This window comes from Eulemur rufifrons, chromosome 6 (genome assembly GCF_041146395.1).
Source record: "Eulemur rufifrons isolate Redbay chromosome 6, OSU_ERuf_1, whole genome shotgun sequence".
Classification (NCBI taxonomy): domain Eukaryota; kingdom Metazoa; phylum Chordata; class Mammalia; order Primates; family Lemuridae; genus Eulemur; species Eulemur rufifrons.
Genome location: NC_090988.1, coordinates 98381367 through 98406650, shown reverse-complemented (window position 1 = coordinate 98406650; position 25284 = coordinate 98381367). Strand labels below are relative to the sequence as shown.

The window sequence follows — 25284 nt, the reverse complement described above, 5'->3', positions numbered from 1 at the left end:
TCAATGAAGCAAATTAATCCAAGGGGCTGGGGAGAGGGAGAATCACACAGAAATTGTATCTGAAGAGCATATAATTAGAAGTTGCCCGTGAAAAACAAAATGTGTCTAAACTGGAACTTTTTTTGCATTAAAGGGCTGTTTTTAGGCATAGAAACAAAATATTAATACTAAGTATTAATACCCTAAAAGAGGATAGTAAATCATAAACCCTATCAATAAAAAATGGCCAAGGGAAGTTTCTCATGTGTTCTTTCACTATGAAATTCTTCTAAACTGAGACAGTTTCCAACAGAAGCACAAATATCTGCCCATTATCAAATCTCAGCCTCCTCAGTGACACCACTTACCTGCTCCAGTACATATGCTGCACCAAAATCAATAGCACCGCCCAGCTCACGATATTGGCCAGAATATCTGATGTATCCCCAGGTGAGGAGTGCTATTAACAGCAGTCCAACCATACAGTTGAACAGCTGAGCCACAACCTCCAGACCAACAAAGCCAGTGAGGCCTGAGGCTATATACAAAGCCACAATGCCTGTGAACAGCACTGCAGGGGTTCGGAAGGTGCTGAAGACGTTCTTGCTACCATTGTGCTTGCAGAAGTTCTCATACAGTTCTTTGATTTCCTCCTCCAACTCCTGCTGGTAACGAAAACTGAAATCTTTCCCACCCATCTTCTTGATCTTCTTAAAATGGTCCAGAGCAAGTTGTTTGAATTCACAGTGCTTCTCCTCTAGAATGTCTGGAGACAAATAAGGCTTCTCTCCCCCACAAACCTAAAAAGAACAAAGACACAATATGTTGAAGATCTCTTCAAAAGCAAGTGCCAAATAAATAAAACAAATGAAAAGATAAAGAAAAGGTTAGAGGCCGGGCGTGGTGGCTCACGCCTGTAATCCTAGCACTCTGGGAGGCCGAGGTGGGCGGATCGTTTGAGCTCAGGAGTTCGAGACCAGCCTGAGCAAGAGCGAGACCCCATCTCTACTAAAAATAGAAATTATATGGACAGCTAAATATATATATAGAAAAAATTAGCCGGGCATGGTGGTGCATGCCTGTAGTCCCAGCTACTTGGGAGGCTGAGACAGGAGGATCGCTTGAGCTCAGGAGTTTGAGGTTGCTGTGAGCTAGGCTCACACCACGGCACTCACTCTAGCCTGGGCAACAGAGTGAGACTCTGTCTCAAAAAAAAAAAAAAAAAAAGAAAAGGTTAGAGTATTTTAAGATACTGAACTTTTTTTTTTTTTTTTTTTTTGAGACAGAGTCTCACTCTACTGTAACAGTGAGACCCTATCTCTACAAAAAATTAAAAAATTAGCCAGGCTTGCTGGTATGTGCCTGTGGTCCCAGTTACTCAGGAGCCTGAGGCAGGAGGATCACTTGAATTCAGGAGTTTGAGCTTACAGTGAGCTATGATCGCTCCACTGTACTCCAGCCTGGATGACAGGGCGAGGCCCTCTTAAAAAAAAAAAAAAATAAAAGGAAAAAAAAAAGAAAGATTTTGTTAGAAATGGTAGTAATTAGAAGGCCCTAGTCAGGCGTGCTGGCTCACACCTGTACTCCCAGCATTTTGAGAAGACAAGGCACGAGGATCGCTTGAGGCCAGGAGTTTAAGACCAGCCTGGGCAACAGAGTGAGACTCTTGTCTTTAAAAAAAAAGAAAAAGAAATGGTAATAATTAGAAGGCCCCAAATATCAGGACAACCTGAATACAGCTTTATTGCCTCATCATCTTAAGATACGTTACGAATGATCAAGTTTGGGTTTTTGAAAATAGCAACAATGCCCAGGTTACAGATATTTCAGAATAAAGCATATGCCCCACATACCTCCTCCATGTTGTTATAATAAACGTCCTTGGCAGAAGCTGCAGCTGCTAAATTGTTGGCTTCAGCAGTGGCCTTTTAAGAAAGGAAAGTGTGAACTATAAATCTTTCCTCTTTTTAACATTCTTTCCACAAATAACCAAATAAAAATCTTCTCTCACCCTATTCCCCCCCATTCTTCCTTTTTTATTAACTTTCTGCTATTTTTTAGGTTTTCATACAGTTCAACTGATGAAATAAAATACACCTTTTCTGCCAAATTTTCTACCAAAAAAACCTGTTTTATATTTAAGACTTTTTAGCATAAATTAGGGCCAGGTGCAGTGGCTCACACCCGTAATCCTAGCACTCTGGGAGGCCGAGGTGGGCGGATTGTTTGAGCTCAGGAGTTCGAGACCAGCCTGAGCAAGAGCGTGACACCCCCCCCCCCCCCCCCACTGCCCCATCTCTACTAAAAATAGAAAGAAATTAGCTGAACAACTAAAAATATATAGAAAAAATTAGCCAGGCATGGTGGCACACGTCTGTAGTCCCAGCTACTTGGGAGGCTGAGGCAGTAGGATTGCTTGAGCCCAGGAGTTTGAGGTTGCTGTGAGTTAGGCTGACACCACGGCACTCTAGCCCGGGCAACAGAGTGAGACTCGGTCTCAAAAACTAAAAAATGAAAATCTCTGCTTAAAAAAAATAAAAAGAATCTTTAACATAAATTAAATCTCAAAAAAGCAAGGAAAATTTCATTTCCTTTGCTTCAATTTTAAATGTAATAAATAGATGTGAGTCAAAAAAACAAGGAAAAAAATCTTTCCAATGTCAATTACAGGTTCTAGCTGCCTTTGTGAAAATGTTTTGCTACTAAAGGAATCAACATTTGGCAACAAATGCCCTTGTTCAGCATATGAAAGTCAGAAATGATAAGTTTTAACCAAACGACAATTTCTAGTTGAAAATAAGAAACCCAATTAATGAACAGTAAATAGATAGTTCAGGATGTGTTCTGCTAAAGTAAACAACAGATGACAGGAAATTACTTATCTAACATATGGTGGGTATGTTTTACCTAGGTATAATAAAAGTGTATTCCAAAGTGTGTTTGGTGGGAAGATCAGGCCCAGTGAGGAGAGGCCATTCGGTTTTAACTGTACCACCACGAATACAAACAAGAAAACCAGAAGGCAGCCACACTGCTGCAAAACATGCCAAAAATTACCAGACCTCCACAATGAAAAAGGAAAGCGATCGCATTCTCTTCGTAAAGGACTCTACCTATCGTATACAGGTCATCTCAAGTGACTGAAGGATTGCATTCAGGATGTCAAAGAATTGCTTACCTGAAGCATGGACTTGGGGTGAGGCAGATCTTCTCCTTGGTAAATTTTAATATATGCCTTAAAATATAAACATAAAAACTGATTATGAAAAATGTCATTCTGTCACATATACAAGGGCTGTCTGGAAAGTATCCAGCCATTGTTAATATAACAAGAATGGTTACATGGCTGGATACTTTCCAGACAGCCCTCATATTATTCATACTTTAATTTTTAGAAACAATGACCATACAACTGTATTTTCCTAAAGACCTAGATCAACAACCAGGAATTAGCAAAAACACAACACACCTGTGAGTGCATGTTAGCATTTTTAGTTAACTAAACATCTTCTCAAGCAGCACAAGCTTAGAAGGCTAGGGTACCATCTGACACCCCATGCACACTGGCCTCACCACTACCTGGGCAGAGTGATCATCCGCCTTGAGGTAGTCGTGTCACATCTAGGTGCGGTCTCCTACACACAGCAACTTCCTAACCACCTCCTGTCCACACCATCTTCCTTGAGGAACGATCTTCCTTTAGCCACAGTAATTACTCCTCTAAGAGAGTGCAAAGAACATCCATTTGGTTCTTAGACTGATACTGCCACCCAGTGGCCCACTCCTGGAAGGACACCGAGGTCTCGGAAAATGCCTCTACCATCTCTCCCAGGAAACTTTCCCTTAAGTTTCGAAATATTGACATTTAAGTTGGTTTACAACGTAGAGCAGTTTTATCAAAAAGCAAATATTTTAATAATTAAAACCCATATTTACCTTAAAATACTCCAACAGTCCCCGACAGGTGACTTTTGAACCATTGATCTCCTTTTCCATTAACTTAGAGGGGTTTAATACATATGGTATCAAAGCCTGTAACTGTTCTTTGAATTCACCAGCGATATCTGTTCATGGGACCATGAAAAAGGAAACAATAAGCCACACAGCCTTATTCAACCAAGGTGAGCACAAAACACAATCGTCACAGTCTATCTCATTATTTTACCATTTGCTAGTTGGACGTGGAGGGTGGAGGCTCCAGACCATATGTTTTGACACTTTCTGGCTATGACCAGGTTGCTAACGTACCTTCATCTGTGTCCTTCCCCTCTGCAGTATAAAGTCCTCTCTAGTTCAGAATGGAATACTGCATGCAGAATATTCTACTCTGGTTTTCATTCTGAAATATTCAGTCTACTCTTAGCCTTTCAAGAAATTTAACTTTTTAAAGAATTTCATTAACAAGGTCTTCAACAAATCAATTATCAACCCCTCAAGTTGTCTCAGGCCTTTGTCATGCCCTCATGCTACCCATTAAAATCAATCAGAAATCACTATTTGATTTTTGTTAATTTTGTTAATTTTTTAATGTTAAAAGAAGTAGAAGCACCTGTACCCTGTGATATTCTGTATTATCTCCTCAGAGGCCCTCTGGGCCTCTTTAAGACAAAAAAGCCACTAATTCAGGAAAAGTGAGTTTCTCTGCAGCTTCTACAAGGCTCCCACAGAGGGTTAAGGAGAGTTATTAAATAGAGCTCTTTTCTCAAAGTAAGAATTAGCTGATCCAACTATGAAGACAAAGGAGAATTAAAATACAAAGAATCTGATTTATATAATTTAACATCTTCCTGGGTTCCCAAGTATCAACTGAAAGTGGCTAGAAGCCCGTATCAAGGAAAGAACTCTTTATCACTCCATAAAACTAATCATAATATGAAAAATGAAACTGTAAAATTCCAAGGGAAAAGGTGGGACAAATTCTTTATAACCTTACAGTGAAAAAGTATAAAACAGTGTATATACTATGCTGTTCTGTATAAATTCATATTTGCTTGCATATACTAAAGAAACTCTGTAAGCCTACAGAGATGGAAGAAAGACTTTTCACTGAATACCTTTTAATCCTTTTTGGGATTTTAAAATGTGAATGTATTTTCTATTTTAAAAAACGCTTTTTTTATGAGTTCAACTTTCACTCCACTGAAAGACTGAGTATTCCAAATTCACACTGGGATACAGAAGGATTGATCCAGATAGTATAGAATGCTATTTTACTGAGTTTTACAGATCCTAGGCTATTCATGTTTCTATAGGAAAGCTATACCAAAATAATAGTTTTTAAATCAGAATAGACAGAAAACTGTCTCATAACAGAGACAATCTCAATCTCTCATGGTGTCAAAGAAGACTGTGCCCTACAAACCCTTCTGTTATTTTCTAACTAGACAACACAGTAGTTGATGTATTAGGTATCCCCACTACGTACAGTAAATAGGAAGAAGTGTTTTCTTTACACTGATGGCACAGTCATCTTGTGTCTGATGAAAAGACTCTCAAAAAGCAGCTAATCTAGCTAATTACTGCAAGAAACAGTAGCTTAGCATCAATTATGCCAAAACTAAGATCATGTTCAGCAGGTATTTACCTCTCAGTAAGTGGTCAATCTTTGAAAATAAAATAAAACCACTAAAACAATTCCTAAAGTATTTGGGGGAACATTTGCAGAAATAGCTTCAGAATGTAGTTCTTATTAAATTTAAATGTAACACAGAACGACATTAAGTTCCTTTTATGAGTTAGTCATAAACATTCTCAGGCCCTAAACATTCTAAAGTTGTCTTTTCCAAGTTACATGGAGCAGGACTGCAGAATCTCAGCCAAGTAACTGTACAAATACACTTGAGAAAATATAACATCTAAGTGTGTGTTTTTGTTTGTTTAAACTCTGAGAAACACATCAGCTCCACTGACAGGTTTGCTGCAATAAATTTTGTGTGGTTCTCAAGCTAGCACTTGCCAAAGACTCACATGTCACCTGCTATTTGCAATTTAGCATCCAATTTAATCTTCCCTCAAAACCTTTCAATATCTTGGTTATTCCTAAAATTACAAAATATCCATCTCCAAATCTAAAAAGTACATAAACTTTTGCAGAGCTGGTTAAGAATTCTTCACAAATAATCCTCAGAATATTATTAACTGCATTTCCTTAAACACCAGGCAGACTATTAACATATTTTTAAAGCGAGGCAAAAAAGGACGTTTTTATTTTTCAAACATTTCCATTTTAAAAACTACTTATAAATTTACACACACACACACACACACACACACACACATATACATTTTTGTCAGCCATGATAGAGTACTGTGGCTTTATCACAGCTCACTGCAACCTCAAACACCTGGGCTCAAGTGATCCTCCTGCCTCAGCTTCCCGAGAAGCTGGGACTACAGGTGCATGCCATCATGCTCAGCTAATTTTTCTATATTTTTGTAGAGACATGGTCTTGCTCTTGCTCAGGCTGCTCTCGAACTCCTGGCCTCAAGCGATCCTCCCACCTTTGCCTCCCAAAGTGCTAGGATTACAGGCATGAGCCACCATGCCCGGCCTGTATTTTTTAAATAAACAGGATCATGCCACATATGCTACTCTGTAATTTTTCTACAATTAATAGTGTATCATAGACATCTTTCTATGTAAATACATATAGATTCATCTATCTGCCTTATCCTTTTTAATGACTGCATTTTATTCCTTTGTGCAGATGTACCATAATTTAACCAATGCCTCATAAACATACATTTGGGCTGTTTCCAATTACTGTCTATTATAATAACACTACCGTAGCAAATATCCCCACACATATATTTTTATCCACTTATTTGTACAGTTTCTTAGGATAAAATCCTAAAAGTGGAATACTGGATCAAAGAATATAAACATTTTGAATTCTGGTACTGTCACATTACTATCCATAAAAGCTATAATTTATATGAATGTTTTTGTCCTTTTTTGATTATTGTGATGCTACATGAATTTTCTTTAATATATACTAACCATTTGTATTTCTTCTTTTTGGACTTGATTTTCATGTAAGAAAGATTGAAACCCTAAAAATGTACTTTATAGTTCTATCCTGAATGAGGAAACGAAATAGTACATGAGATAAAGATTGTTTCTGGCCGGGCGCGGTGGCTCACGCCTGTAATCCTAGCACTCGGGAGGCCGAGGCGGGCGGATCCTTTGAGCTCAGGAGTTCGAGACCAGCCTGAGCGAGAGCAAGACCCCCGTCTCTACTAAAAATAGAAAGAAATTATATGGACAACTAAAAATATATAGAAAAAATTAGCCGGGCATGGTGGCGCATGCCTGTAGTCCCAGCTACCCGGGAGACTGAGGCAGAAGGATCGCTTGAGCCCAGGAGTCTGAGGTTGCTGTGAGCTAGGCTGACGCCACGGCACTCTAGCCCGGGCAACAGAGTAAGACTCTGTTTCAAAAAAAAAAAAAAAAAAAAGATTGTTTCTGTATTTGCTCAAAAGATTTGCAGTCAAAAAAGAAGATTGTTTATACAGAATTTGTTCCATATTTTATAAATATAATAAATATGAAACAGCATACTTAATATTTAGTGATTAAACTATTTTTAATCTGTATATATATAGTGGGGTTGAACCGTGTCACCCCCTCCCCCAAAATTCATGTTCACCTGGAACCTCAGAACATGATCTTATTTGGAAATAGTCTCTGCAAATGTAATAATTATTAATAGTTGAGGTCATGCTGGATTAAGGTGGGCTCTAAATTCAAAGACTGGTGTGCTTACAAAAAGAAGAGAGAACACACAGAAAAGGCAGCCATGTGATGACGAAGACAGAGATTAAAGGCAACTACAGGGACAAGTCAAAGAATCCCATGGATTGCCAGCAACTACTAATGGCTAGCAGAGCGCAGGGGGCAGATTCTGCCTCAGAGCCTCCAGAAGAAACCAACCATGATTTTGGACTTCTAGCACCTGCACTCTGAGGAAATAAATCTCTCCTCTTAAGCCACTCAGTTTGTGGTAATTTGTTAAAGGCAGCCATAGGAAATTAATATAACATGCATTCCCAAAAGTGACACAAAATTTCAAAAGTCAGGATTATAGAACTTATAAAAAAAAACAAACCTCTGCCTATTTCTTGAATAACATGGTAAAAATGAAACTAAATTTTCAAATAGAATGCACTGAAATATTAAAATGATTTAAAATATGGAAGACTACCATTTTTGAAAGTTTATACCTGATAATCTGAGATCACCTTGAGACAAAAAGAGCACCCTCTCCTAAACATTTTCCATTTAAGAATTAAATTGGATGTTTTCCCTATCAGTGATAAACAAATCTGAGTTGAAGTTTGGTAAAAGTATGACTAATAATGGATCTTTATAACCCTAAAAGTTCTCTCCCTCTCAACTCTGAAAACTCCCTAGCAACTGCCTTTTTTTTTTTTTAAACATACAGAGTCTCTCACTCTGTCACCCCAGGCTGGAGTGCAGTGGTGCCATCGCAGCTTACTGGAGCCTCAAACCCCTGGACTCAAGCAATCCTCCTCCCTCAGCCTCTCGACTACAGGTGTGTGCCACCTCACTCAGCTAATTTCTTTTTTATTTTATTCTTTTTTAGAGACAGAATCTTGCTGTGTTGCCTCAGCTGGTCTCAACCACCTTGGCCTCCCTAAGTGCTGGGATTACAGGTGTGAGCCACCAAGCCCAGCCCAAACTGCGTTTTAGGTAAAAGGTTCCAGTTCCAGTGCTTGCCTAAGCAGATTTCTCTCCCAAAGCCAACCCCTCTCCTTGGATTTTAAAATTGCCATATAACAGGCTCTGGAAGTCTCCTTTTCAGGAAAGCTGCCAAACACTTAAAAATATCAGACAAGTGACAAACAGAGATAAAGGTTAAGTCTCTCAAATTCAAGTTTCTTTTGTAATGTAAAAGATCACGTTCTGAGGTTCCAGGTGAACATGAATTTTGGGGGAGGGGGTGACTCGGTTCAACCCCACTATATGTATATACAGATTAAAAATAGTTTAATCACTAAATATTAAGTGTGCTAAGTTTCATATTTATTATATTTATAAAATATGGAACAAATTCTGTATAAACAATCTTTTTTTCCGACTGCAAGTCCTTTGAGCAAAAGGACTTGTAATATTAAAAGGACTTTGCAACATTAAAACCACCTGGAATGTAAACCTTGAGTTGAACAAGTACATTCATTCTCTTGGATCAACTAAATCAAATAAATTGAAAATGATGCATTTAACATGAGGCTATGAAAATCTTCCACTTTGGCCAGGCACAGTGGCTCATGCCTGTAATCCTAGCACTATGGGAGGCCAAGGTGGGAGGATTGCTTGAGCTCAGGGGTTCAAGACCAGTGTGAGCAAGAGCAAGACCCTGTCTCTATTAAAATAGAAAAAATTAGCCGGGTGTGGTGGCGCATGCCTATAGTCTCAGCTACTTGGGAGGCTGAGGTAGGAGGATCACTTGAGCCCAGGAGTGGAGGTTGCTGTGAGCTAGGCTAACACTCTAGCCCGGGCAACAGAGTGAGACTCTGCCTCAAAAAAAAAAAAAAAGAAAGAAAAAGAAAAGAAAACCTTCCACTTCAAAAGGTAACTGGCAACTAAGCAGTATATATCCTCTAAATGGCTTTCCCCATATAAGAGAAGAACTACTACTTTAGCACAGTTTGGCTCTGGGGCAGTAAGAATTTAAATGTACATCTATGTCCCACCAGTTACTCACTTACTAGCTGAGTACTTTGAGCAACTTACTTAACATTCGTCCTTTCCCTTAACTATTTTTGCCAGTTTCCTCACCTGTAAGATCAACTTCGTGGAATTACTGGTAACACAAGTATGAAAGTACCTAGCATAGTGCTGAAAACTCGGCCAGGCCTCTACCACTTTGCCAGGAATCTCAGAAGCTCAGATAAGCTCATAAACAGAAGTGCTCAGTTTAACACATGTGTAAACTTAAGGCCAGCCATTAAATGACTCAAGGCTTCGATGAATAAGGAAGAAAAATAAGATAATGGAGCCCAAGAGTCCCTACTCTGATTCCTCTCACCTGCCCTCTAGTCAGCACTTCCTGACATTAGCACATGGCCCAGCATCAGGTTTTGCTATAATTACAAATAAGATGAAAATAATAGCTCTGCCAGGCATCATGCTACTGCTCCTTGGGAAATTAATTTTACTTGATAAATGTGAGCTGACTTATATTTAGTCTCCTTGATTTAGCATTTGTATCTCTTATAAACCAAAAACCATAACAAGTCTCTTAGAGTAGATTATTAATGGATATTACCACCACCATCTCAGATGCAGAAGCCAAGGTAAACTAATTCTGATGGTCACAGTAAGTCAGGAGCAAAATATGAACTAGATTATAAATACTGACAGACCATACTATTTCTCTTAAGCATTCGATTCATAATTGATTCATTGTTCTTTAACTACAAAGATCAAATCACATGTTTAAAATAACATCTGTAACACACCTTTCAGTTTCCCATCAAAGTCAGGGCTTGTGGCCACCTGGAGTCCTGGATGTGGCAAGAGAAAGCAGGTGACATCAGAGAAACATGAGTGAATGTGATTTCGAACATTCTGAATTTCTTCATGTTGATGTTCCTTCACCTGCCAATAAAAACCAACAATTTAGTAACCAAAAACTGTTTGGTTTTCTTCACTGGAAATAACTAGCATGAGGACAAAGGAAAGAAGCCTCCCCAACTCTGATGGATTATACTGGCCAAATAAGAAAACTCAAAACCCTAAGAAGCAATAAATGCGTAATTTTGATTACCCATGGCTTGATTCCTATAGCTAACAACAGGTACTAATGAGCTTCTTTAAAAAAAGAGTATTGTACAATACTTAGAAAGAACATGGGAAGATTTGCCAGCAAGAAGGATATAATCTGTTAGTAGTAACTGGCAAAGGACTCCCATGTTCTGGTTTTAGAGAACAGGAGGAGCCTATCTCTAAACCAAAACAAGAATTATGAATAAGAACAACAGAACTAAAATTCTGAATGTGACTTCTAAAGGCCCACATAGAACCTGGTTTTAAAATGTGAAATGAAAATTATAATCAAAACTTGGGCTTTTGCCCAGAGTTCCTTTCTACGGTCCCTGTGCATTGCTTCTTGGCCTTATGGCTAAGATCAAGTGAACAGTCCCTGTGCATTACATATCCAGGTTCTTTAATCCTACCAAGAATAATATTGTTTGTGTTAAAATTCATATGTATATATTTAACACACTCAATATCATTTTCAATAATCTGCTCTGAATACAAAAGCCAAAGGCAAATGAGAAAGCTATCACTACTTTTAGAATAATTCCTTAGAAAATTATATTCCACTTACCTGTAAACGCTTATCCAAAAATGCCATTCCTCCTTGTAGTCCATAGGTGTATTCGTAAGGGAAACTCCAGTCTCGAATCAAAAACATCAGTGTCTAGTTAGGAAGAAAGCAGAACATACTGTAACAATGCTTAAACACATTCTCAGGACAACAGCTGCCATTCTTCTTTACATAATGCCAGCTTCGGCAAAGGGAGCAAGGACATGTACTAAAGGATTTGTCTACTCTGTACTGTCTTTATAAATACTAGAAAGACATATTTAAGCCAAATGTGAGGCCAACATATCCCAACTGCTATTTTTGTTCCCACAGGACAGTAGGAACAGAAGGAAGAGATTGATGAGAAAAATGTTAAATTCAGGGCCCTGCCCTAAAGGCAAGTACAGGGAATGTAGTAAAGGACAAAGAGAAACCACATGGCACCAGCTAATCATACCAGATGTGCTTTTACTATTAGAAAGGGAAAGAAACTCACTCACATACTGATAGCACCTCTTAGCTCATTGAGGTTGCTGTGCTTTCTTGTCTTCAAGAAACAATTAGCTAAAGCACAGGTCAGTAGACATTTTCTGTAAAGGGCCAAAGAGTAAATACTTTAAGCAACTACTCAACTCTGCTGTTGCAGCAGGAAAGCAGCCAAGGACAATATATAAACAAATGAGCCTGGCTGTGTTCCACTAAAACTTTAGCCATGGACGCTGACATCTGAATTGCAGATAATTTATGTTATGAAATATTCCTCTTTTCGTGTTTTTTCAACCATTAAAAATGTAAAAACCATTCTTAGCTCACTGGTCATATAAAAGCAGGTGGCAGGCCAGATTTGGCCTGTGAGCTGTAGTTTGCTGATGTATGAACTAAAACAAAGACACGAATTACATCCATAGTTAATATTCTACCTGGAAGGGTTTTTGGAAAATTTCATCCATTGCCAGACGACCATATTCTGTGAAGAGCTTTAAAAAAAAGAAGAGTTATAGTTTGTAAAGCAAAATGTCTTAAAATAGTTCTGTGGCTATTCTTTAGCAAAGTATTCATTTAACAGACTGGATGCCACTTATATTGAGACCAAAGTTCTACAGTTTCAAAGGCCCACAGGATTCATAAATCTTGGTTATTTCTCTCTCACATCCCACACCTCAATTCATCAGCAAATCCAGAGTCCAGTCACTCAATATTTCTGTGTGGCTTAGAACACTGCAATAGCCTCTTTCCTGGTCTCCCTGCCTCTGCCCTTGCCTCCCTACAGACTGTTCTCCACACAGCAGCCACAGTGGCTTTGTTGTAAATAGTGCCTCTGTTCACAACCCTGCAACCTCATTCCGTACAAAAGCCAGTCCTTACAGCGTGATCCAGCCACACTTGGATCCTCAGACATGCTGTTCCTCAGTCATACAGGGCACACTGCTGCCTCAGGCCCTTTGTACTGGCTCCTCCCTCTCCCTGTAATGCCCTTCCCCAAATATCCTCATGATCAGCTCCCTCACTTCTTAAGATCTTTACTCAGATGGCTGTTTCTCAATGAAGCCTTCCATGGCAATCTACCTAAAAAGATTATAACCAACTTTCCACACGGTATTTCCTACCCATGTCCCTTTCTTATTTTTCTCTTTAACACTCATCACTATCTAATATACTATACCTCTATTTGTCTTGATTAGTGTCTGTCTTCACCACTAGTGTTTAAACTCCATGAGGGAAGGAACATTTGTCTGTTTTATAAGTAATTATGTTACCTCCAGCAGCAAGAAAAGTACCGGGCCCATAGTATTTGTGCCATTCAAATGACTGAATGAATGAATTCTTTAAGGTTAGGGTTTCTGTGTACATTTACCTCTATCTCTTCATGAAGCCTCACTAAAAGCATAGCAAAACAAAGTTTAAGAGAAATAAATTCACTTAGCCGGGCACAGTGGCACATGCCTGTAGTCCTGGCTACTCAAGAGGTTAAGGCAGGAGGATCACCTGAGCCCAGGAGTTCAACACCAGCCTGGGCAATATAGCAAGTCCCCATCTCAATTTTAAAAAATAAAATAAAATAAATTCACAGGACAAACAGTGAAAAGAGTTGTTAAAAACCCTGGATGGAAACAGACAAATGAGAACCTTCTCAAGAAATCTGGGAGAAGCAGCGGCCAAATATGCAGATTATCTCAGCAGAATCCCAGAAAGGCTCCAAAATGATAAGCATGCAGTTACCTTGCAGGAGGGGATGTGGGAGTGGGGCTAACAACTAAAGAAATGTGTACACGTCTTTGGAGAGGGCACCCACCCACCCCCATACTCTTCTGCCCCCACAGAAGATGGGAAGTATACCATCTGTAGAGGATAAACCCCAAAACAAAACCCTCACTTAGGTACCAAACTCAGCTGAGGTTCAGAGTAAGTCCCCTACCTTGGTGCAAACAGATACTTCCGTCAAAGCTACATATTGAACAGTGGGGGACTCCTTAGCCATCACACTCTGCCGGGTGCCACAGCAAATTTCTACCCACCCAAGCAGGAGTTTAAAGAAATCTCTGGGGAAACTGAAGGCACAAGAATAAAAGTCTGCAAATACAGACATTTAGGAGTTGCCAACAAAATAGCTAGATAATCTTGCCCAATCACCACACTGTAATACAAGGCAGCGGTCCCCAACCCCTGGGTCATGGCAGGGTACCTGTCCATGGCCTATTAGGAACTGGGCCTCACATCATGGCCTGAGCTCCGCCTCCCCATCCCACACCCCACCCCACCCCATAGAAAAATTATCTTCTGTGAAACTCAGGAACTGAGCACACAGCAGGAGATGAGCTGTGACAAGGGAGTGAAGCTTCATCTGTATTTACAGCCACTCTCCACTGCTCACATCACCGCTCCCCACTGCCTGGATCACTGCCTGAGCTCTGCACCGCGCCCTCCAACTCCCCAGAAAAATTGTCTTCCATGAAACTGGTCCCTGGTGACAAAAAGGTTGGGGACCGATGATATAAGGCCCAGTAAATAAGGCCCATCCTCTTATCAAAGCTCTCAGTCAGGTATTTAGTGCCTCGCTCTTCAATACAGTCCAGGACCACCAGACATTGTTAGGTAGTTAGCAAGGGTTGCTGGGTCTCCTAGGGATGAAAGTGGGCACTTTGCCTTGGTGCAACTGCCCCACCTGGAAGAAGGCCAAGGGTGGGCCCCAGGCCCGCATCTTGGTCCTGCCCCACTTTGATCCTGCCCTGAGCTACTGCCATACCTGGGGGAAGAGGGAATACCCTATGAATCGGCCAATTATAACTTAGCACGCCAGCTGCAAAAGAATGCAGAGGACTCTCCAGCCCACGGGCCAAGCTGCATAGGTACCACAGAGTCCAGAAATTGAACTAGAACAACCTGCATGCATAGTTAAGACTCAGGTCATGCAACTCCCAACTGTCCAGTCAAAGTGGTTCCATGGTGACGTCTGAGCCACTGGGAGGTCCCAATTCATGCACTATAAAACAAGACTGAGACCATAACCAACCCCCTTTTTGTGCTCTTCCTTTTGCTCTCCCTTTGCTGCGAAAAGGGGTCTGGTCGTCATCTCTGGTGTCTGTAATCTTGTACCTGGCTCTTGCCCTATAATCCTATCTTTCTCTCCTCAATTAAACTCATTTTTATGCTTGCCTTACTTTGGTGTATCTGGTCATTCTTCAGCCATGAGCACACTGAGAACCAACATTTCATACTAAAACCTGACAATCTGAGGAAAGGCTCTAGCTTGAAACAAAAACTCATGTCTTTCAATTCTAGAACATCAAATTCTATTATTTATATTTTAATATCAATTTTATAATTTCTTTCCCATTTTCTCTCTTCTCTTTTACCAAAATACCTGTTATTAATATCTTAAACCTCTCCTGAACTGATCCTTTCTCCTTTTCTTGTGTGCCCTACCTGTTTTCTTCTCCTTTGAAACCCTTTCTCCCCCAATCCTCTCTCTCCGGCCCCTCTCTTCTTTTTTATTCTCTCTTCCCTTCACTCACTCCCTGCCTCCCTTCCAGTTTCTGCTTTGTATCTTTATTCAACCTGCTCGGGAATTTTCTCTAATTTAAATTCTAACTCCTCCCCTACTGAATATTCCATTTTTGCTGTTATAGTTTTAATTTCTAAGAGCTCTTTTCCTCCCTTTTTCTTTTTTTTAAATGCCAGTCAAATTTAGCAGTGGGGGCCTATATACAAACTTTAGTGGCACTAAATTAGTAAATTCTGATAACCCACTACATCGGACGAGCCCTATTTTGTTTTCTGAATGCTGCTTTTTAACAGCATTCTGTTGTTATTTCTTAGTTGAAACATAGCAACATCTTATCTTTCTGAAGATAAAAGTTTACAAAGAATGAAGAAAAAGCCCACACTAAGGCACATTACCATGAAAATTCATGCCAAGAATAAGATCTTAGAAGCTTCAGCTAGAAACAAAAAGGTCACAAACAAAGGATCAGGAATCAGATAGTGTGGGACTTCAGTAGCAACACTGGAAGCTGAAAGGCAATGAAGCAATGTCTTCACAATTCTAAAAGAAAACAGGCCAGGCTGGCTCACGCCTGTAATCCTAGCACTCTGGGAGGCCAAGGCGGGAGGATCATTTGAACTCAGGAGTTCGAGACCAGCCTGAGCAAGAGCGAGACTCCGTCTCTACTAAAAATAGAAAGAAATTAGCCAAACTAAAAATATATATATATATATATATATCTACACACAAAAAAAGAATTAGCCGGGCATAGTGGCGCATGCCTGTAGTCCCAGCTACTTCAAAGGCTGAGGTAGGAGGATCACTTGAGCCCAGGAGTTTGAGGTTGCTGTGAGCTAGGCTGACACCATGGCACTCTAGCCCAGGCAACAGAGTGAGAGACTGTTTCAAAAAAAAAAGAAAAAAAGAAAACTATTTCCATTCTATAATTCTAGGATAAAATAAAAATATACTCAGACTTTCAAGACCTCAAAAAAAAAATTACCTCCAATGCATGCTTTCTTAGGAATTTACTGGAGAATGAGTAAAATTAAGGAATGAATAAACAAATGGTTAAATGAGGTGGAAATTGAAAAGAAATTACCAGGATGGTGGCAAAGACAGGCCACTGGGTGACCAGGTCCAGAGTGGGCAGTCCACACAGCACCCAGGAACAAGGCCTCCACAAGGAAAAATAAAATATAACCCCAAGTATAAGACCATACTAAGAAGGTTTAGGAGTCTATGAGCTTGTGGTTGCATTAGTGATCAGCACATACAAAATGTAACAGGTGGAGTGCACTGGCTCATGCCTGTAATCCTAACACTTTGGGAAGCCAAGGCAGGAGGACTGCTTATGGCCAGGAGTTCAAGACCAGCCTGAGGCCGGGCGCGGTGGCTCACGCCTGTAATCCTAGCACTCTGGGAGGCCGAGGCGGGTGGATCGCTCAGGGTCAGGAGTTCGAGACCAGCCTGAGCAAGAGCGAGACCCCGTCTCTACTAAAAATAGAAAGACATTATATGGACAACTAAAAATCTATATAGAAAAAATTAGCTGGGCATAGTGGCGCATGCCTGTAGTCCCAGCTACTCGGGAGGCTGAGGCAGTAGGATCGCTTAAGCCCAGGAGTTTGAGGTTGCTGTGAGCTAGGCTGATGCCACGGCACTCACTCTAGCCTGGGCAACAAAGTGAGATTCTGTCTCAACAAAAAAAAAAAAAAAAAAAAAAAGACCAGCCTGAGCAACAGCGAGACTCTGTCTCTACTAAAATTTAAAAAAATTAGCCAAGCAACTAAAAATAGAAACAAAAAATTGGCTGGGTGTGGTGGTGAGCACCTGTAGTTCCAAGTATTCGGGAGGCTGAAGCAGGAGGATTGCTTGAGCCCAGGAGTTTGAGGTTGCTGTGAGCTAGGCTGACACCACGGCACACTAGCCTGGGCAACAGAGCAAGACTCTGTCTCAAAAAAAAAAAAAAAAAAAAAAAAATTGAAAAATTAGCCAGGCATGGTGATGAGCTCCTGTAGTCCCAGCTACTCAGGAGGCTGAGGTGGGAGGATCACTTGAGCCCAGGAGTTTAAGATCAGTCTGGACAATATAGCAAGATCCCATCTCTTAAAAAAAATGGGGGGAAATAAGTAAATAAATCCTAATTTTATAAGTTATTAATTTTCAAAATCAAAAAGGTGTATGTAGTATAAGCATGTTCTTAAAACTCTAGAAGCACAGAGCAGAAAAGACAGCTAAAGAAACTGTAAGTAGTTAACTCTGGAGAAAGGGACTACGTGGTGGAAAGGTTGCTACTTTTTTTTACTACAAACCTTGCAATATTACTGACTTTTAAACCATGCACATATACTCCTTTGTTAAAAAATAAAACGTTGCTTTAAGAAAAGTATCCTATATATATAAAATACCATATATAAACTAAACAAAACCATACATAAAAAACTATACAAAACTCAAAACTGCTTATCTGAAGTACTGAAATCCAAAGGCTCTAATACTCCCGAGTTAGGCAGAAAACTCATTTGGAGGCAAAACCTACCTTAAACTGACATGAGGCTTTTTAGAGGGTTTATTTACCCTACTTCATACAATTAGCCACACATTTTGCTGCAGAAATACTAACATGTTTAAACATGCCTAAACACCCACTCCTGTCTTAAGATTTCATGTTACATGCACCATATTATCTATTTAAAATTTTTAAAATTCTGAATTCCAAGACATATCTAGCCTCAAAGGGGTTTGCATAAGGGATTGTAGTCATGTGTTATATATTTTCTATAGGGATATATATGTGTTTACAAATACATTGAAAAGGAATAAAAATGATATATTCAAAACTAATAATAGTGGTTACCTCTGGGGAGGGGGGCAAGGAGGACTTCAGCCTTAGCCAGGGTGTTCTAATTTTTTACAAAGACAATATCACTTCTAAGCACCAGGCACCCTGACTCACATCTGTAATCCTAGCACTCTGGGAGGCTGAGGCAGGAAGATAGCTTGAGCTCAGAGTTCGAGACCCACCTGAGCAAGAACAAGACCCTGTCTTTACTAAAAATGGAAAAATCAGCTGGGCACAGTGCCATGCACCTGTAGTCCCAGCTACTCGAGAGGCTGAGGCAGGAGGTTTGAGGTTGTAGTGAGCTATGATGATGCCACTGCACTCTAGCTGGGGTGACAGAGTGAGACTCTGTCTCAAGAAAAAACAAAAAAAAAGACACTATCACTTCTAATTTCATAAAAAGCATTCAGAGTAAAAATAATAACTCCATCGGGTAAATTTTCCAAACCCCCAGGCTCCCTATAATACCTGAGATCTCTCTTCCTTAGCAGTTAATAAACATTTTATTGTTTTTTGTTTTGTTTTTGGATTCTGTCAGGTTCCCAAAATAATGCCTTTATAATTTTGTTTAGTGGGGAAGAACTGACAACTTTGTAATAATCAGTCCCAAAGGAGGTAATATTTATAATGCACAGCGCAGTGTCTAGTACAGAGTAAGCAGTTAATATTTGTTAGCTATTACCATCCCCTATCTAAGAAAGAAGATACATTTCTGCATGTGGTTAAATCTTTTACATACCTCATACAATTCTGAAGTGCTTCACAGAGATCTGGTTAGGTCTTTCTGTTTTTAATATTTTGTTGCTATAGTGAACGTTTTCCATTACATTTTTAAACTGGTTATTTTTAGTAGAAAAGAAAGCTTATTGATTTTTTATTTCTATTTTGTGATGGGTATCATAATTATTTTTTAAGCTCTAAATCATTTTCCACTTGATTCTTGTGGATTTCCAGGCACATAAGCATATTATCTTCTCCTTTTTAACATTTATATTCATGCAGCTACTGAGTCTACCATCAGCCTTGTCAAGTGAGATAAGTCCCCTGGCCATTAAATCCAGTGGGTAAAAGTAAGTAAATCTCCAGTGAGTAAATCCAACACACCTATCATCCCTATTTTCACCAGTCAATGCCCTAAAGGTATCAACCAGATCCCTCACCTTAGCTTCAAAGCTTGTGGCACTGGCACTATTATCTACATAATGCTCTGAATTGAATCTCCCTTCCCTCACTCCCCGTCACACACCTCTACTGTACCATCTGCAACTTTAGGTCCACGATGAACACACCCCCTTAAACTTGCAGTTACTTCTACCTCCTTGATTTAACTAAAACCTGAGGGCACAATTTTCCCCATAGACATCTTTTTTTTTTTTTTTTTTTTTTTTTTGAGACAGAGTCTCGCTTTGTTGCCCAGGCTAGAGTGAGTGCCGTGGCGTCAGCCTAGCTCACAGCAACCTCAAACTCCTGGGCTCAAGCGATCCTACTGCCTCAGTCTCCCGGGTAGCTGGGACTACAGGCATGCGCCACCATGCCCGGCTAATTTTTTCTGTATATATTTTAGTTGGCCAGATAATTTCTTTCTATTTTTAGTAGAGACGGGGTCTCGCTCTTGCTCAGGCTGGTCTCGAACTCCTGACCTCGAGTGATCCACCCGCCTCGGCCTCCCAGAGTGCTAAGATTACAGGCGTGAGCCACCACGCCCGGCCTCCATAGACATCTTAAATAGTGACTATTATTCTCACACTCCACATGTTTCAAGATCAAAAGGTGGGGTTGGTGGCTGCTTCCCTCTGTCACTTCTATTCATCTTTTATTCTTTTTCTTTTCTTTTCTTTTTTTTTTTTTTTGGAGACGGTCCCACTCTGTCACCCGTGCTACAGTACAGTGTCCTCATCATACCTCACTGCAACCTCAAACTCCTAGGCTCAAGTGATCCTCCCACCTCAGCCTCCCACAGTGCTGTGATTTCAGGTGTGAGCCACCGCACCTGGTCTCCCTGACCTTTTTGGAATTATTAAACTGTTCCTGTTACTACTATTCTTTGACCTTGCCAACACTTCCATTCCAAAGACCCCTCTATTTCCCTTCTAAACACAGATCTTCTTCCAGAATTCCCTCTCAATCAAGAAGTTTAAAAAGTTATTCATAACATCTGCTTCTACCTCACCCCCTGAACCCTTCTGTCACCGAGTCTGTTAACTGCTGCATAAACCACAAACAGTATTTTAACTAGACGATTTACTACAGAGAAAAATCAACAATGCATTTTCACTGGGAATAATCTCCACACTTTAATACGTGTTACCTATATAATTGTTCCCAAACACTTAAAACTACATCCCATTAATGGGACTCAAAAATACAAAGTAGTAGAGTTCAAAGCACTAATTTAGATAAGTCTAAAAGAAAAATATGATTTTTTTTAATTGAAGTCAAATATAAGAAATAATATGGCCTAGAGGGAAGTAAGAAAGATACTAGAAAAAAACAAAGAACTTATTTCAAAGGTAACAAGAATTAAGCAAGTTGAATTCTGTAAGAACTATGAAAATTTCTTTTACTAGAGAAGAGTGCTTCAGCTAGAATGAAATGAAAAAAATCATCATTGATAATGCAAAGGAAACAAGAGCCATGTTAATGGACTGCGCTGAAGAATAAACCAAGCTTTGGCTTTAACACAATACCCTGGAAAACAGATGTCTGAGCAAGTGAGTAGCAGAATCCCAATACCATTTATAAAGATGATTCAGTGGTGTGTAGTGTAATTCTTAGGCAGGAGAAACTGGAAACAGGAAAGTCAGCTGGAAAGCTGTTATAAAGGCCACACACAAAGTAACAAAATCATCGTAGAAGATAGAGAACTATACAGGACAAACGGGACAAAAAGAATTGGGAAAGGTTGATATTGAAAGGATCATGGAAAAGACATGCCAAGGATGGTAGAGCTCTTGAGAATAGTATCAAAAAAGAATTATATAACTGCATCATATCTCTTTTTTTTTTTTGAGACAGAGTCTCACTCTGTTGCCCAGGCTAGAGTGAGTGCCGTGGCGTCAGCCTAGCTCACAGCAACCTCAAACTCCTGAGCTCAAGCAATCCTACTCCCTCAGCCTCCCGAGTAGCTGGGACTACAGGCATGCACCACCATGCCCGGCTAATTTTTTCTATATATATTTTTTAGCTGTCCATATAATTTCTTTCTATTTTTAGTAGAGATGGGGTCTCGCTCTTGCTCAGGCTGGTCTCGAACTCCTGAGCTCAAACGATCCGCCCACCTCGGCCTCCCAGAGTGCTAGGATTACAGGCGTGAGCCACCGCGCCCGGCCTCATCATATCTCTTATGAGTTGAACTGTGTCCCACAAGATATATGTTTAAATTCTAACACCTGATACCTGTGAATGTGACCTTATATATATCTACAGCACTTGGTCTTCTACCTTGCACAACTTAGGCATTCAAGAAATGTGTGAAAGGAAAGAGTTTAGAAAGGAATAAATTTCAGGTGAAACAGTGACAAAGTCAATTTTTTTTTTTTTTTTTTGGCGAGGTTCTCAGGTCCCAGGGGAGAAGGGCCTGAGAAGTCACCCAAAGTCAATTTTTGATAAAAAAGTTTTACAGAGTAATAACTCTCAACCACTGAGTCATGCCACTGGTATAGAACCACCAGTAAAGAAGTATAAGCAATTGCCATTAGTAACATTTAAGGGCCAAAGTTCAGGAATGATTTGTTTTTTATTTTCATTTTTGTCCTTTTCAATGTTGTTTCCAATTCTTTGTTTTTTTAAAGGAATATAAAATAGAACTAATTCAAAGTAATCTCTATAATAATGACCTACTCACTCACTCACATTCTGGTATGTTTTCTTGAATGTCAGTGGGAGAAGCAGAATTAGAGAAGCATGTCAGGAATTGCATCCAACCCTGGAGTATCCACTGAAGAGTATTTTATGGGAAAAACAGATAAGAACTGCTGCTATAGAAAACGGCAATAATAATAATGGCTAGCAGTTATTAAGCGCATACTATTTTCCAGGCACATAATTCTATGCATATAACAAATATTAATTTATTTAACCCCACCTGGATTATTTTAATAGCTCCATGACCAGTTCCCCACTGAATGTATTCTTGCCCTCTAAAAATCTATTCTAAACATGGCTGCCACAGTGATCTTTTACAGTGTCAGATAACATCACTTCTGTGCTGAAAACCCACTGAGAGCTCCCACTCTCCCAGAGGAAAAGCCCTGGTATGACCAGCGCCTCACTGCCTCTCTGACTTCAACGCTTAGACCCCTCCTGTCACACCCTCCAATCCCAGCATGGGCCTTCCTGCCATTCCTTGCTCCTGCCAAGCACGTTCCACCTCAGGGTCTTTCTTCTTGCTGCTACATCTCCTATAACATTCCCCCCTCCACCACCAGAGGTATCTGAAGGCCTGACTCAGCCACTCTCTTCCATTCTCCGCTCAGATCAATAAGGCCTTCCTGACCACCCCTGCTCCACTCCAGCAACAGATACACTGTATGAACCAAAAACCTTCCTGCATATTTCAATCTTTTGCTAAAAACTATTCAGTTCTAAAATTTTTGTTAATCTTAAAACTTTTAAATAATATATTATGATATTAAAACTTTTATGAGAAATATATACCTGCAGCTGTTGAAGGTCATCTTCCTGAATGTTCTGGGATAAATTATAAATCTAGAAAACAAAAATCCAGATTAATACTATTCTGGCTTACTTCAGACAAATCCCAAATAACCCTAAAGCATTGACAGAAGCTCTGTACAATTAAAAGTTCACATATAAGAATATGAAGCCTGTTCAAACAGGAATATTATATGTCTTTTGGAAAACTACACATATAAGGTTGAAATCACGAAATTTTTCCTCCATAGTTTAAAATATTGTTTTCCTAAGTTCTTACCAAATACATTTTCCATATGATGTAACTGATGTAATATCAATTTCCATTTTTTAGACTTTTCTTGGAGCATTTTATGTATAATTATGAGCAAAGAGGAAAAATAGTTTACCTCCTTCTTGAGCTTGTAAGAGCTTAACTTTTATCTATAGTCTAAAAAGAACACTTACATATCAACAAAGGGATTCTGTTAACAGAACAACAACTTAAACTGGATGTCTTCGCTTTATCTTATTTCCTCTGCAAACATTTTCTAAGTCAAGTGGCTTTTACCTGAACAGAACTAGTCATGGTGCTTAGAGCAAAGATGGTAGCACAGTCTTTCACAGTTGACTGGCTGTCGAATGCTCCCTGGGTATCCATCAGAACAACTGCAACCTTAAAAACGGCAAAATACAAACAAAATAGGTTAAAGTGAGAAAGGGGAAAATGTAAAGGAGAAATCGAAAAGTAGAGGTAACACTTACATGGGCCTTAAGCACCTGCTTGTAGGTCCTATCAGAAATGTACAATTATTGAGGTGCCTTCTCTGACCAGAGCACTTTGCTGAAGATTATCCAAAGGCATACAAAGCAATACATAAGGAAGAGAAAATTGCCCCCCACCAACTGACAGCCAAATGTTGAAGGCAATTAGCTTACCACCTAACCAGTCAGTAAGATGTTTTTTGCTATTGAAAAAGAAATGGGCCGGGCGCGGTGGCTCACGCCTGTAATCCTAGCACTCTGGGAGGCCGAGGCGGGTGGATTGCTCAAGGTCAGGAGTTCGAGACCAGCCTGAGCGAGACCCCGTCTCTACTAAAAAAAATAGAAAGACATTATATGGACAACTAAAAATCTATATAGAAAAAATTAGCCGGGCATAGTGGCGCATGCCTGTAGTCCCAGCTACTTGGGAGGCTGAGGCAGTAGGATCGCTTAAGCCCAGGAGTCTGAGGTTGCTGTGAGCTAAGCTGACGCCACGGCACTCACTCTAGCCTGGGCAACAAAGTGAGACTCTGTCTCAACAAAAAAAAAAAAAAAAAAAAAAAAAGAAAGAAAAAGAAATGAAAGGCTGGGCGCGGTGGCTCACGCCTGTAATCCTAGCACTCTGGGAGGCCGAGGCAGGAGGATTGTTTGAGCTCAGGAGTTCAAGACCAGCCTGAGCAAGAGCGAGACCCCATCTCTACTAAAAATAGAAAGAAATTATATGGACAACTAAAAATATATATAGAAAAAATTAGCTGGGCATGGTGGTGCATGCCTGTAGTCCCAGCTACTCGGGAGGCTGAGGCAGGAGGATTGCTTGAGCCCAGGAGTTTGAGGTTGCTGTGAGCTAGGCTGACGACACAGCACTCTAGCCTGGGCGACAGAGTGAGACTCTGTCTCAAAAAAAAAAAAAAAAAAAAAAGAAAATCCTTCCATGAAAAAGTTTCTAATGTTGTAATTCTTTATTTCCCTATATTCTTTTTTTTTTTTTTTTGGAGACAAGAGTCTTGCTCTGTTACCCTGGCTAGAGTGCAGTGGCATCATCGTAGTTCATTGCAACCTCAAACTCATGGGCTCAAATGATCTTCCTGCCTCAGTCTCCCGAGTAGCTGGGACTACAGGTGCTCCCCACCACATCCCGCTAATTTTTTGTTTCTATTTTTAGTAGAGACAGGGTCTCGCTCTTGCTCAGGCTGGTCTCGAACTCCTGACCTCAAGCGATCCTCCCAGAGGGCCAGGATTACAGGCGTGAGCCACCATGCCCAGCCAAAGTTTGTATTAAGAAACACATGATTTGCCCCTCCCAATCCTTACAAAGAAATTTATAGAAAGGCTCTACAACTGTAGCTTGCCGGGCATGGATAAGATTGAAGGTAAGAAGCCTAGTGATAGCTGAGGGATAGAGAATGCTCACCTTCTGAACAGTGAGATCCCCTATTTCCTTTCCCTGCTCAGTTCCCAGAGCAACAGCAGCCACATCTGTGACACCCACAAAGGAGTAAGGAGTAACAAATGAGAGCATTAGCCTCCGGGAAGTAAAAATCAGGCAGAGGGAAAAATACCACACATGACAGCTCCTTTCTGTCAGAAGCCTTATAGTACCATTTGACCTTTTAAACTATATTCATGCATTTAAACCATGCATTTATAATACCTGGATAAAAATTCTTTTTTCAATTGGATTAACACAGTACATCTTGAAGTTCTCAATTTTTTGTTGTTGTTAATTTGTAAGTCTTTTCATT

At 40.0% G+C, this 25284-nt stretch overlaps 1 protein-coding gene across 3 annotated transcripts in view; it reads right to left on the bottom strand.

Moving 5' to 3' along the window:
- Positions 1–25284, bottom strand: part of ATL3 (atlastin GTPase 3) — a 54168-nt gene that overhangs the window by 4860 nt on the left and 24024 nt on the right. For all 3 annotated transcript variants that reach the window (XM_069471694.1, XM_069471692.1, XM_069471693.1), the window contains exons 4-12: positions 23346–23450; positions 22799–22849; positions 12236–12292; positions 11337–11429; positions 10465–10603; positions 3916–4043; positions 3158–3214; positions 1833–1904; positions 348–779 (exon numbers count right to left, since the gene is read on the bottom strand). In XM_069471694.1, the coding sequence (XP_069327795.1) occupies positions 348–779; positions 1833–1904; positions 3158–3214; positions 3916–4043; positions 10465–10603; positions 11337–11429; positions 12236–12292; positions 22799–22849; positions 23346–23450 (1134 nt within the window). The remainder of the gene's footprint in view (positions 1–347; positions 780–1832; positions 1905–3157; positions 3215–3915; positions 4044–10464; positions 10604–11336; positions 11430–12235; positions 12293–22798; positions 22850–23345; positions 23451–25284) is intronic.